Here is a 14,403-nt window from a genome sequence, read left to right on the forward strand (position 1 = left end):
AACTTGTTTATCACAGAATGAAGGAATGGTTTGGGTTGGAAGGGGCCTCAAAGTTCATCTCATTCCAACCCCCTGCCAGGGACACCTTCCACTAGCCCAGGTTGCTCCAATCCCTGTCCAGCCTGGCCTTGGACACTTCCAGGGATGGGGAATGACTCAGTGCCATCACCTGTGTTGGTTCCATCATCACCTGGCCCTTCCCACTCTCCAAATCCCTTCTTCCACCCTTTATCAAACATTTTCCTGGCTGTGTTTTCCTTCAGCTGCACCCACCAACACCGGGATTGAAATTCAGTGCTCAGAAACATCCCCCAGTAAGATTTGTGGTGTTTCTAACGAGCATATTTTTATTTTTTAATGTCCATTTCCAGTTTTCCAGCCTTCAGATCCCTGGTTAATGAGTCATATCCCAATCCTGCAGTTGTGTCACGTGTCAGAACGCAGGCGAGGCCTTATTTTTCTTTCGGCAACCCCAAATTCCTCCTGTCTAATTTGGGTCCCATCAGCTCTTTGGGAGCAGCTGAATTCCAATCAGTGCCCACAGAGGGACAGGAGATGTCGCTGGAAATAATAGGGCCCATTTGTCATTAATAATTCCTTCTGTTTGGGCTGCAGACATGCACACAGATCCCGGCAGTTTTCCGCCCCATCGGGAACAGGGATCGCTCAGCAGCAGCTCTTCCCTGAGAGCTCCCGCTGCAAGGAAGAACAGATGGCATTTAATTCCGGGTTTGAAAGCACAATTCTTAAAATTCCAGTTGTTTTTGGAGGCAAGACCAGGAGCACTCAGACATTCAGGAGCAGGTGACTCCAACCTGGGACAGGTGACCTGCTCCCCCATCCTGAGGTGCCGGAATGGAGACGGATTCCGGAGCTGGAATCTTCCAATCCATCACTGTCAGTCCCAAACATTCAACCCAGACTAAGCCTTTTTCTTCCTTTTCAGCAGTAAAAATGTCTGGTGTCTTTGCTGACACCGGGAATCATTTTACTTCTCTTTTTTTGGGCCGCAATTCCTCAAGTTTTTAATGTCAGGATGAGCCAATTCCCAGAGGGAACTGGTGCATTCAGAAAATATGTTTCAATTTGTTTTTTTCTCGTTTTTTTTTCTCATTTATTTTTTAGTATTTTATCTGAAAGCACAGGTGTGAATCTCAGCATCTTTATTACACCACCCTTGAATCTCAGCATCTTTATTGTACCATATTTAACTTCGTGCCTCTTCCTCCATCCTCTTCCTCCTCCCATATCCCAAAACCTTTCTTAGTTTATTAATTTTATCATATTAAAATAGGATTTCAGAGCTGTTTGGAGCACTTCCAGTGAGTGCTGTGATGTGGGAACGGGGCTACAGGGTTTTGATCCTGGAGTTTATCAGGCTTTTGTTTAAGTCTCCTGTGATGCCAGAGGAATAATCTGACTAAGAGAAGGGTGAGGTAAATTAATAGAAGGACTTATTTGTATATTAAGAAGAGTTTTTAGGTGGTGAAGATATTTTTGTGCATATTAAAAGTAGATATGAAACACATGACAGGAAAATGAGTTTATTTTCACAATCAACAATAATAGAGGTGAAAAAGGTGGAGGGTTAGGCTGAAAAGAAGACACTGGTGAATTAATTCTCCAGATTTGTGGGTTTGTAAAATATTTCCTGATTTATAACTCATTTGCTGCCCCATCAGCATGGAAAGGGAAGGGCTACCTGGGTTGCTGGCATCAGGCTGAGCTTTGGCACCAGAGGTGCAAGAACTGATGGGAAAGGGAAGGGGATTCTGCTCCTCTGCCCCTGTCTGAGGTGAGACCCCCCTGCAGAGCTGCTCCAGCCCTGGGAACAACAGCACAAGGACGTGGAGCTGCTGCAGAGAGTCCAGAGGAGGCCCCAGAGATGCTGCCAGGGCTGGAGCCCCTCTGCTCTGGAGCCAGGCTGGGAGAGCTGGGGGGGTTCCCCTGGAGAAGAGAAGGCTGCAGGGAGAGCTGAGAGCCCCTGGCAGGGCCTGAAGGGGCTCCAGGAGAGCTGGAGAGGGACTGGGGACAAGGGATGGAGGGACAGGACAAGGGGAATGGCTTCCCACTGGAAAAGTGAAGGTTTAGATTGGATATTGGAAAGAAATCCTTCCCTGTGAGGGTGGTGAGGAACTGGAATAAATTTCCCAGAGAAGCTGTGGCTGCCCCTGGATCCCTGGAAGTGTCTAAGGCCAGGTTGGAGCAACCTAGGATAGTGGAGGGTGTCCCTGCTCATTGCAGGAATTTGGAACCAGGTGACCTCTCTTCCAACCCAAACCATTCCATAATTCTCTGATTTTGGATACTGTCCATCTCCAACACCTCCCCGTGTTCTACTTTGTTACCAGGATATGAACTGGTATTTATTTCCCCATCCTCACAGTCCTTGGCAGCTCTGTCAGGAGAGGTTGTCTCTGTCCACCCCTGATTTTGTTGGAGGAATTTTAGGAGCTCCCAGTTCCTCAGCTCTACACCACCTTCTCTTCCCACCTGTCTTGGACACACAGTATTGATACTCATCAACCTTTGCAGCCCAAATTAGAATCCCAGAATCCCAGAATGGTTTGGGTTGGAAGGGACCTTAAAGACCATCTCATTCCACCCCCTGCCATGGGGACACCTCCCACTATCCCAGGTTGCTCCAAGCCTTGTCCAACCTGGCCTTGGACAATTCCAGGGATGGGGAGTCCACAACCTCTTGAGCCAGTGTGAGATGTTCACAGTCCACTTTTTCTAGTATTTTAATGAAGAACTAAGAGACATCCACTGTGCATCTCAGGTTATGGGTTTGGGAACCCGTGGAGATCCATAACTCGATTCTTAAGCCTCTCCTATGGATCGTGTGCCAGATTTCATGGCCCAGTTCCTTCCTGAAGAGCTTCTTTGTCTTCTACTTGGAAACATCTCATGGTCCACCACGGAGAAGTTCCTCTCTGGGGCTGTGGGTGCTCCTCAGCCCTGCCAGCAGGTCCTCACAGCCCCTGGGAGCACTCGTTTCTCTGCAGTGACAGCTCTCCAGGCTCAGCTTTGTTCCAGCAGGGAAACAAATGATGGAGAGGGATAGAAATTTTTCTTTAATCTGACCCAGTTCAGGGTATTTTGGGTGACTCCTCCCTCTTCCTGCAGCTCTCTGGAATTACCCAGATGGGAATGAGCTTTGGTAATTCAGTCTGTGATGGGGAACAGCTTCAAAGTGGGGTTGTGTGGGAATGGTGTGGGTGAAGGATAAGCTCAGTGTGGAAACTGAGTGAAGTAGAAGCTCAGTGTGGAAATTGAGACCTTCTCTCTGTTCCTCTTGCCTCAATTCCTACCCATCATCTCCCGCCTCTTTTCCTCACAAACTTCTCCAGAGTCCACACAGAGATTTATTCTCCAGCTTCAGTATCCTCAAGGTGTCAGTTTGTCCCTCTGGATGAGGAACAAGACGTCCCATCGCTTGACTTTTCTAGGATAATCTTCCAAGAGTTTATCTAAGGAAGATGACTTTGAGACCTACATCCTTCCGTGAGGAATACCGAGATGGTTTTTCCCCCAAAACTTGTCCGACCGCCAGCAGATTGTCCGGGTTCCCTTCCACAGGAGCTGCTGGAACTTCGATCCCGCGGCTCTGCCGTCGGGAATTCTGATGGTGTTGTGTAAATCTTCCCCTGAAATGATGTTTTTGAGGAACGAAGCCACCAGCTGTGCCCTTTTGAAGCCCCGGGACGTGCCAGGCCCCGTCCCCGCGCGCGGAGCCGTGTTTGGGGGCACACAGGAGGTCCCCCCGCCCGCCATCGTTGCTTTACAGTGGATGTCTCTTTTCTGGTGGGCGTTTGAACTCTTTATTCTTTGTCCATTGTAAAGGGCTTAACGGTTCCTGTGCCTTGATTCTTTCATCAGTGAAATGTTTTGGAAGAGAGGTTAGAGTCCCCCTGTGACCTGCCCTGGGTGGCCCAAGCCTGTAGCCCTTGCAAAGACATTACTTTTTTGGCCTGAACACAAACCCCTCAAACCTTTAGCCTGGCTAAATGCTTTGTACAAACAGCCGCATACTGATCTGCTCTATTCTCCTGTGATTTTCTGCTCAAGGGGCTGTACTGTGGGTTGCTTGCTATGTTTGCCACTTGCCTTGGTAGTGAAGACAGAACAATAAACGAATCCGACAGTACTGAGGCCAACACTGTGCTTTGGTTGTTCCGAGAAAATTATCCTGAAATCTGGTTGAAGAGATTAAAACCAAGAAGAACTGGCTGTGTCTCTCCTCTAAAGCTCCGTTCTCTTCTTTGTTTCTTCTTTTTTTTTTTTGTTTTCTTTCCTCCCCCTTTAAGGCTTCGTTCATTCCTCCTTCAGACTAAGTTGGTGGCATTGGTATGTAAAGTGTGACCTACGATCACAGGAGTATGGCCGTGGGGTGAAGCGTTGCATTCATCCCTGCCCGGGCTCCTCCTGGCCAAGGGCTGGAGCGGCTTTCTTGGAGTGTCTGGGCCGTGTTCTCCCTCTCGTTTCTCCTCTAACACGAATCATATCAGCTCATTGCGCTGGTTGGATGTCAGTTGTGGAATCGTGGAATGGTTTGGGTTGGAAGGGACCTTAAAGATCATCCAGTTCCAACCCCCTGCCATGGGCAGGGACACCTCCCACTGGAAGGTTCCAGTGCATCGTTAATTCAGTAGAGACTCTTCTTTTAGTGAGAATTTCTCTTCAGACAAGTGTTGGTTCCATGTTGGACCATCATCATGTACTGTGGGGAAGAGCAGTGTCACTCCACAGCTCTCCCAGCCTTCTTCTCATATGATTCCTGAAGAATCACAGGATGACAGAATGGTTTGGATTGGAAGGGGCCTTAAAGATTCCAACCCCCTGCCATGGGCAGGGACACCTTCCACTAGCCCTGGTTGCTCCAATCCCCATCCAGCCTGGCCTTGGACACTTCCAGGAATGGGGCAGCCACAGCTGGGAACATTGAGAAGGGACGATGGGAAGAGACAGCTAAAGGTGAGCTGCTGACGAGCAACCACATCTTGAGCTGGAATCTCTCTCGGGTTGCTCATGAGCAGATGACAACAGTGACAAATTCACAGGTGTTGTGAAAACATCCCCAGTCACAGCCGCTTTTTCATGAGGGTTTGACGTTCATGCTTTTGGGAGGATCTTAAATTTCACAACTCCCTGTGTGCCTCTCAGTCGATTCCCACCAGCTGCAAAGCCCTTCATCCAAAATAGAAAACCCGCTTTCATCGCGGCCCTTTCAGGGTTTGCTTCCCAGTGTTCCTCCAGATATAATCAGGAACATGATGTGACCCTGTCCTTGGATAGTGGGACACTGGGACTGGATACCTCAACCCAGGGATGTCTGAGCCACCCAGGGGAGTTTCATCCCTTGGGAAGATGCTCCAACACTGTTTCTCACATCTAAATATTTTTAGCTTCTCAGGTATGTGCTTTTCCAAAGTGGAGCTGGTTTAGGATTGATGTGGCTTTGGGGATAATTTTTCCAGATGAGACAGTGGGGTGCAGAGGGAATGTGTGAGGATGATTTATCCCTTGCAGATCAGAGGCAGAAGGCTTGGGTTAGTCCTCCCTTGTGTGTGTGCTGGCTCAGGCAAGCTGCAGGCAAGTTTTACAGCCAACATACATTAAAATGCCTTTACAGTTAGAATTAATTAAACCAATTTTCTGAGGGGTAAATGTAAACTCCCCGTGTCCTGAATGTTGCAGGACTGGGCAGTGAAACTGGCTGGAAGCTGAACAGCTCCAATCTCATGGAATCATGGAATGGGTTGGATTGGAAGGGACCTGAAAGCTCATCTCATTCCAACCCCCTGCCACGGGCAAGGACACCTTCCATTATCCCAGATTGCTCCAAGCCCCTTCCAACCTGGCCTTGGACACTTCCAGGGATCCAGAGGCAGCCACAGCTTCTCTGCCCAACCTGGGCCATGGCCTCCCCACCCTCCCAGCCAACAATTCCTTCCCAATAATCTCTGTCCAGTCCTATCCCGTGCAAAACTCTGCAGGCACAACCACGGATGGTTCCTCCTGGCTCTGATTTGTGCTTTTCCTATCCAAAACCTAGATGGGAGCGATCCCATCCCTAATTTCTCCTTGTATATTTTCATTATTCCTCTCGAGTAGCAAGGTGGGATAAAAGTGCTGGTTTTCCAGGCGTGTTTGCTGCTGTCCTGCAGCAGTTCTCACTTGACTGATCACCGCGAAGATGAGCGATGGCTCCAATCTCAAAGCTCTTCTGGCATCTGAGCCTATTAAAAGGCAGAGCTGTGGGTGTCTGAGAAGTGGCCACAGTGCCCCTGGAGGTACCTGTGTCTGTGTTGAAGGATGTTCTCCATCCCAAGGTTTTAATGGAAGGTGGAGCAAGAGAAAGTTGACAAATAACCCTTCTTTGCTTCCCAGAAATAAGGGCTGAATCCTGGTGTCTAATTCATTAATCTTCTCGTTAGAGCCATGGGGCTGCTCCTGGGATGGGGCTGCTCTAGGAAGTCTTTCAAAATAGGAATGTGATGATTTATTTTCCTTCTTCTGTGACATTTACTTGATAGGTTTTGGAAGGAGAAGCATTCAAGGAGAAGACCATCTGGCATGAAGTGACTTTGTCCATTAGTCCCTCTGATTAGCCACGGAGACAAAAGGCAAAATCCTCCTTCCTTGTTGTCAAGCCATCCTTAATCCTCATCTTTGTGGAGCTTTAGGAGCTGTTCTGAGGATCTCTGTGGAGTAAAAAGCAGGATGGTTGGGCAATAATGGGCCATATAGGTGTAAAATCTATGTGCTGGTGTATATTTTCCTCTCCCTTCTTCCTTGTTACTCAATTTCATCCCAAGAAAACGTTTCATTCCACGTGTGGCATCTCCAGGGCCGAGGGCAGACGCTCCCTCTCGAGTCTTTGGCGACGTCAAGTTGTGGCTTCACAAACAAAGCCCCCCTGGGTGCTGAAAGGAGCAGAGAGGAGATAAAGCTGTAACCAGAGAGGGTGAAAGCGAAGTGAAGCCGGGCAAAACCAACCTCGGGCGCGTCGTCAAAAGGCGCCCTCGGATACGTGTGGCCGTTGGCTCTGCGGGCACCGCCGAGCAAAAGCCGCTAAGAGCCATGGAAGGACTAAAGTCCTCTGACACGGCTTCATTCAAGTGGGTTTAGGTTTGGCTTAAAGGATGGATTAGAAGGAAAAATGAATGACCAGAGTATGAAATTTTGGCCAGGTTACACTGGGGAAGGAGATAAACGTGGCCCTTGGGAATATTCTCTTCACCTCGGAAGCCGACGTTATTGTGTTGTCAGATGTCTTCATCCACCGGGAATCAACGTGCCACCCAACGGTTCTTCCCGAGAGCGCACCGCCACCAGATCATGCAAATGATCCGCTGCCCAGTAATTAATGGTGCTGCCGGGCATATTTTTTTGATGAATGCTCATGGGGCCTGGTGACAGGCGTGAAATTAGAAAATTCCTTCAGCGCCCTAAAATATAAATAGCTTTCGGAACTGAAAAGGAGTTTTCACAGCTGAAGATTTTATTGTGTCGAGAGGAAAAACTTTTTCCACCCCCCCCGTCCCCCCTCTTTCTTCTGGGCAAGTTGTTTGTCCATTCACAAAACAAATACTCTGGAGCCCAGTGCGGCTCATGGGAATAAATTTCAGGTCGAATTAGTACAGTTTCCTTGCTGTCAGGACGGTGGAATTAATGGTGTTTTGATGACACGAATTTTGAAGGGTGAACAAAGACGCTGAAGGGAGGGAGACATGACTCCTTAGAAGCACGGTCCTCCTCTCCCCCAGCCTCTCTTGTCTTCCCTGTCATCCGTCTGCCAATCTCCCTGTCCATGGTTAGTTAAAGGCGCTTTTTATCCTCTTTTCTTTCCCACAGAGTTTGCCAGATCCGGCCCAGTGCCTGGGTTCCAAGGGGACACGCTGCAGTTGGCCTTCATCGACTTGAGACAAGTAAGTCTTTGTGTTTTTGTTTTTTGTTTTTCTTTTAAGATGTGTGACTGAAGACCATCAGGTCTTAAGGGAAGGGGAGAGGAGGGGAAACGGCGTCAGTGATTTACGCCAGAGACCTATATTTCCCCCCCTCCTCCTCCTCTCCTCTCTCGAAGCCACCTCCTTATTGAGCGCTCCGGGGCTCCTGGAGGTGGTGGAGGTGAAAAGGGCTGATGGGATGAGGGTGAGGAAGAAAGCCAGGCCTGACCCTGGGCCGGTGGGGCCCATTGTGCTCCCGTTGGCTTCTGCGGCCGCGGCGCGGAGGGAACGCGGCGGCTCCGCGGGCGGACGCCGAGCAGGTGGTGGAACAGAGAGAGCAGTGATGCAGAGCCCGCCCGCCTCGGGGACTTTTGTTGCCAGATAATGCCCCCAGAGGCGTTTGGGAGGGCAGGGGGGATTTGCATTCCCCTGTGTCCGTGCCCCTTCGGAGGTTGTGGCCCTCTCTGGCTCGGCCACCCCCCCCCTTCCCGGTCCCCTCTTCCCTGGCCATGAATGACAAAGTGGCTCTTGGGGAAGGTGACTGGGGAAGGCTCCACCCATCGGTGGCCACCTCTGGAGGGGGCCCCGTTAGAGCCAAGTTGACCATAGCAGGTAGTGAGGCATCTGTGGGGCTTGGCAAGCCAGTTTAGGGAAAAGGGCCATTCTGGGGAGTCATTTGTTTGGGGTAGAAATGGGCATTATTGATACACTAGGCTGGGGGGAAAAGTGAGGTGGTCCTGTCATCTCTTGGCACCGAAGATGGATGGGTTGGATAGAAAGTCTGAATGAAGTAAGACTCAATGACTGATGCTTCTCTCCTATTAAAACAATCTTTTTTTGTCTGTTAAACCCCCCTGGCTTTGTCCCTCCTGCCATCATGATGCAGTGCCTCTTGTTTTCAGGGTTGACGTAGCTTGCATTCTGAAAACTTTCGGGTGCCGAGGGTATTTCTTCAATCTGCATAATCCCTTGTATCGATGATCTCCTACCACCGGGGCTCTGATTCACGCTTGGAGCCGCTTTTTAACCCGTCAGGGGTTTGAGAACTTCTCAGAAAACCCAATTGATGCGCGGGCAGCAATTTGTCATCCCGCGGCGCTTGTGCAGAGCAGCGAGACGTTTTAATAACGTGGAGGTGCCTCTTTTCGGTCTCGGGCCTGCCAGGAGCTGCCAAAGTTGTTTGCAGAGCGGTCAAAAGTAGCTCCGTGGCAGAGGTGTGTGTTATCACTGCCCTGCCTTGACACTTTTATCTTCATTAGCTTCTTGGCACTTCGTTGACCGGGGGGACCCCACGCGCCCGCGGCCTCCCGGGTGTGAGGAGACGTGGAGGCTTTGGGCCTCTTCCAAGCCCCAGGGTGGGAATGCAGGGGTTCTGAAGAGGAAAAGTGGTGGCTGTTTGAAGAGTGAAAGGCCTTCAAAGTGCTCAGAGAGGTTCAGAGGCAGGGAAATAAATGTGTGTGTGGTTCAGAAGTGCAGAGCTCAGCCAAGGGAATCCACCTTGGGGGAGGAGAAGGCTGAGCCTGCTCCTCTGGCAGATGGTCTTCTTTGTACATGGAGGTTTTCCTCTTTGTTTGGGAAGGGAATCCCAACTTTTTTTATTGTATTTAGAAGTATATCTGAATTTCAAGGCCAGGTTGGATGCACTCAGAGCAACCTGGTCTGGTGGAGGGTGTCCCTGCCCATGGCAGGAGGTTGGAACTGGATGATCTTGAAGATCCCTTCCAACCCAAACCATTCTATGGTTCTGTGAGTATTGTGAGGAGAAAGGCAAGATGCTCTTGCCTGTGGACTGTCAGGTGAGGACAGGCAGGGTCTTCTGGATCACAGGGATGCTTGTTGATGCCCAGTGTTGTACAGATAATGGACAACACCTCACTGCTCCAAGCAGAGAAGATTTCCACCTATCACTGCCTTATCAAGTTTAGCAATAGCATGGAAAGGTCTTTGTTTTGTTCTTCAAGTTGGTTTTAATTTGTTCTGTTTGGACATTGTGTTCTCTGTCTTTTAAACCACCGAATTGAACTGAAATAAGGCAGGTTTAAATTAGATCTCGGGAAGATGTGAGGGTGGGGAGGCCCTGGCACAGGTTGGGCAGAGAAGCTGTGGCTGCCCCTGGATCCCTGGAAGTGTCCAAGGCCAGGTTGGAGCAAACTGGGCTAGTGAAAGGTGTCCCTGCCCATGGCAGGGGTTTGGAACTGGATGATCTTTAAGGCCCCTTCCAACCCAAACCACTCTGTGATTCTGGGAAATGTTAACACAATATTGACTTAAAAGATACCACCTGGAACTGTTTGTGCTTCTGGCTGTTTTCACTGGGCAAAAATGCACCAAAATAGGGAGGTTAAAGGGGTTTCCCCTCCCTTCCCAACATAGTTCAGTAGTAGCTGTTACCGAGCAATTGTAGATCAGAGAAAAAATTCAAAATAATGTGGGATGATCAAGTTTAGGATAATGACCAAAACTGATTCTTGGTACAGTAAAATATGAAGTGATAGGAAAATGTGGTGACTTGGTTTATGTCTTGAATACAGATCCCTGCAGTGGGAAATAAACACTGAAAAGGTGCTGTCTGGGGACATCAGAGCTCCTCCTTGAGTACATTTCAGGCCTGATTTTCCTCTTGTGCTCAAGGAAATTGGGAGCAAATCCATCACCATGTGGTGAAGAGGAAAAGAGTCAAGCCCAGATGATCAAAATCACTCTTCCGAGCAGACAGTAATTTAAAAAGGGACTTTTTTTCCCATCCCAGGACAATTCTAAATCCACAAGTACCTCTAATGAAGTGCTAAAGTAAACCAAGTTTCATCTCAAATCCTTCTGTAGGAGTGAGACTCGAATATTTAAGGTTTTACAAGGAAACAATGGTTTTCCCCCTCGAGTTTAACTTTGCTCTTTCCCCCTCAGTGCTGTGTTTTAGAAATCTGCACTGAATCTAATCCCACAAACAACCTTGTTAAAATGTGAAATAACTGAGTCTTCTGCCTCTTGCTTTCAACCACTGGATGTCCAAATCCCTCTGAGGATCTCCAGGAGCTTTGGGATCAGCCCAGAGCCTGCTCTTGGAATCAGTTCCCGGTTTTCTCCCCAGCTTCTGGCCAGCTGGGAATGCTTTAGCTCTGCGTTTCCATGGGTTTGTTGTGAGCAAGGGAGTGGAAGAGGAAGGTTTGATGTTTGTCTGTGGAGCTGCTGCAATCCAGAGCCACGCTGATCTCCCCTCACAGCCAGATCGACGCTCGTGGCCGCCTTCCAAGGGGAATCTGTGTCCAGCACTCCAAGAATTTCACTCTGGGCTCTGATGAGGGAATGTAGGGGATGGATTAGAGCTCCTTGCTCCAGGCCTCTCTCTCCCTCTGTCCAGGGAATCATAAATCCCGTGTGTTGAATTTCCTCTGCAAGTGCAAAATTCAGCGTCAAGGGAGATTTGGGGAAAGGCAGGTGGGAACCCACCTGCTTGGAGGGATGTGGTTGTGCAAGGGATGAGGACAGGGGGATTCCACTCCTCTCCAGCATTTTCTTCGTTTATTTTATAGCTATAACTTGATGGGTTTGAATTTTAACATCAGTTCTTTAAAGCCCAGCAGTGAGGTCAAGACAGACAAGATCGGGGTTAGATGGGATATTGGGAGGGAATTTCTGGCTGGGAGGGTGTTGAGGCCCTGTCCCAGGTTGGGCAGAGAAGCTGTGGCTACCCCTGGATCCCTGGAAGTGTCCAAGGCCAGTTTGGAGCAACCTGGGCTAGTGGAAGGTGTCCCTGCCCGTGGCAGGGGGTTGGAACTGGATGGTCTTGAAGGTCCCTTCCAACCCAAACCATTCCCTAATTTTGTGTTTACTACTTTTCCCATACCAGATATTTTGTGTGTGTTTTCTCATATTGGAAAGCCAGTTGTGGTTGTTGTGGGTTCCTGTTGGATCCCAGCCCAGCTGGGGAATGAAAGGTCTCCCTCTGATGCGTTAATTTTTCTCTTATTACCTCTGATAGAGATGCTTAATAAAAGATTGCTCCCCTCAGGAACACAATTCCCATCTATCCCTTTCCTGGAATCCCAGACTGGTTTCCCAGGGAAGGGTCATGGCCCCAAACCTTCCAGAGCTCAAGGAATGTTTGGACAATGTTGTCAGGGACAGGGTGGGATTGTTGGGGTGTCTGTGCAGGGCCAGGAACTGGATGGATGATCCTTGTGGGTCCCTTCCAGCTCAAGACATTCCATGATTCTATGAGATGTATAGCCCTTTCTCCTGCTGCTTCCATGTGGTCCAGGCTTCCATATCCAGCTTAGGGCATAGTGAAGGGAAAGCCCCTAAAAATTCGGACCCCTTGACATGACACTGAAGGCTCTGGTCACCTCTGTGCTCTGGAAGCAGAGGCATAGTGATGGTGGGAAGGTGGAGATGATCCCTCCAAGTTCTCCAAGGGACCATCCAAAACAACATTCCCACCATTCCCACCAGGCAGGAAGCTTTGGGTTGTTTTTTTTTAACCTGTTTTTATCTATTTTGCTGTTAAATGTGGTTTAAAGACACGAGATATCTGAGGAGCAACATGAAAACAAGACACCAGGTGAGCCTCCGAGCCAACCCTGACTCTGCTGCTGGGGAAACTGGTTTGGCTGATTTTTTTTCCCGACTTGTTTTGCTGGTAGATCCAACAGAAGCTGGAAATCACATTAAAGGGCTGATCAATTAAACGAACTATCCCGGCGAGGTGTCTCCTCTCCGCATGTACTTGCTTGTGTCTCCCAAGGGCTCTGTTGGAGGAGGAGCTGCAGACAGATGAGCCGGGTTTGTTAGTCACTGGATGCAGCGGGGCAGAGATGAAAAGGTGACTCATGGGTTTTTTCAGCTCATTTCTGTGGCTGTTTCTCGTCTCCAGATTGGGCTCTCATCCCCCTGCCCCATTTGCCCGTCTTCGACCTCAGCTCGGCCGGTTCTCCCATGGCACTGTCCAGGTTTTCCTGGAGAAACTGTGGCTTCCCCAACCCTGGAAGTGTTTGTGGCCAGGTTGGAGGGAGCTCTGAACAACCTGGGCTAGTGGAAGGTGTCCCTTGGAACAGCTGAGCTTTAAGGTCCCTTCCAACCCAAAGCATTCTGTGATTCCATGATTTTGAGAAGCACTCCTGTGCTTTTGGGTCTCTGGTCATTCCAGTTTCAACATCTTTGGTGTGTTTAATGCCCTTCACGAGGGGAATTTTACCATGGGAGGGCAACATTTCCATTTCACATCTCCCTTAATCGTCAGAGAATCATTAAGGTTGGCAAAGACCTCCAAGATCATGAAGTCCAACCATCAACCTTTTCCATTCTCTCCTCTCTTCTGACCTGCATCCCTTCCCTCCTGTGTTCACCCTGTGTCCTGTCCTTGCTTAGTGACACTTGATTTAATTTACTTAATTCATGTAACCATTTAATTTAATTAATTTAACCATTCTGCCACATCCTCCTCTCCAGCCCCATGATCCAAAGCCCTGGGCCGGCTCCCAAGCAAGGCCCCTTCCAAGTAGATTGAAATAGTCCAGTGGAAACGTTGAATTCTGTGAATCCTTCATTCAACCTTGAGCACTGAGAGGTGTGAAGACACATGTTGCAGGTGAGCCCTAATTCCTGATTTCCCGGCAGTGCTGGGTTGGGGCTGGTGTGATCCCTGCCCTTAGACAGAGGGCTTTGCTGTTAAGATCTCATCTCCAGGCTGTTCATTACCTTTGTGGCTCCTCTCTGAGCTCCTGCCACTGATGGATATCTCCTGGATAAGGCATCCAACGTTACTCATTGTGTTCATTAAGGTGGTGCCCAGGGGCCATCCCGTTTTTTTGCTGGGTCTTGTGCAAACACGAAGACCTGAAGAGTCTCAGAGCAGATGATGGAGCCCAGAAAGGGCAGGTGTCTGACTTCCAGTTGAACTAATTACTGCCAATTAAATGATATTTTGTTTCCTGACACCCCCTGAGAGTGATAGAGGCTTTTCTAGGCATCCAGAGGCTGTAACCACAGCAGCTTCCCAGAAATTATTATCATTGTTATCCCAGAAGTTATGAACGTTATCGCCTTCATCCTCTGTCTCACCTCTCGACTTCCACAGACCCAAATTATCCTGGTTTTTCCAAGTGCCAGATTGCCTGGGGAGATCAAAGCAAAGGTGCAGCCTGGGGTTCATTTCTGGGGGAGCCCAGGGGTGTCTGGGCTGCCCCAGCATTGTGCTGAGGTTCCTCTCCAAGGTTACCTGTAAGACAAAAAATACCACACAAAAAAAGACTTGGATATTAGTTTTCCCTCTCAAGAAATGTTTGGATTATTTTTTTTTTCCTAAGTCTATATTTGGAATGAAATTTCCTTTGAAAATGTGTGTAGTTAGATATTTAGTAAGTTACAGATTTAATAAGATTTAATAAGACTCCACCACTGCCCTGGGCAGCTGGGCCAGGGCTGGACAACCCTTTCCATGAAGGAATTTTCCCAA

The 14,403-nt window shown here is 49.0% G+C and overlaps 1 protein-coding gene across 3 annotated transcripts in view; it reads left to right on the forward strand.

The window, feature by feature from the left end:
• Positions 1 to 14,403, forward strand: part of EXOC6B (exocyst complex component 6B) — a 329,969-nt gene that overhangs the window by 246,697 nt on the left and 68,869 nt on the right. For all 3 annotated transcript variants that reach the window (XM_051798180.1, XM_051798176.1, XM_051798177.1), the window contains one exon: positions 7,861 to 7,934. In XM_051798180.1, the coding sequence (XP_051654140.1) occupies positions 7,861 to 7,934 (74 nt within the window). The remainder of the gene's footprint in view (positions 1 to 7,860; positions 7,935 to 14,403) is intronic.

This window comes from Manacus candei, unplaced genomic scaffold, assembly GCF_025592945.1.
Source record: "Manacus candei isolate 608988 ecotype Guabito, Panama unplaced genomic scaffold, ASM2559294v1 h1tg000048l, whole genome shotgun sequence".
NCBI lineage: Eukaryota > Metazoa > Chordata > Aves > Passeriformes > Pipridae > Manacus > Manacus candei.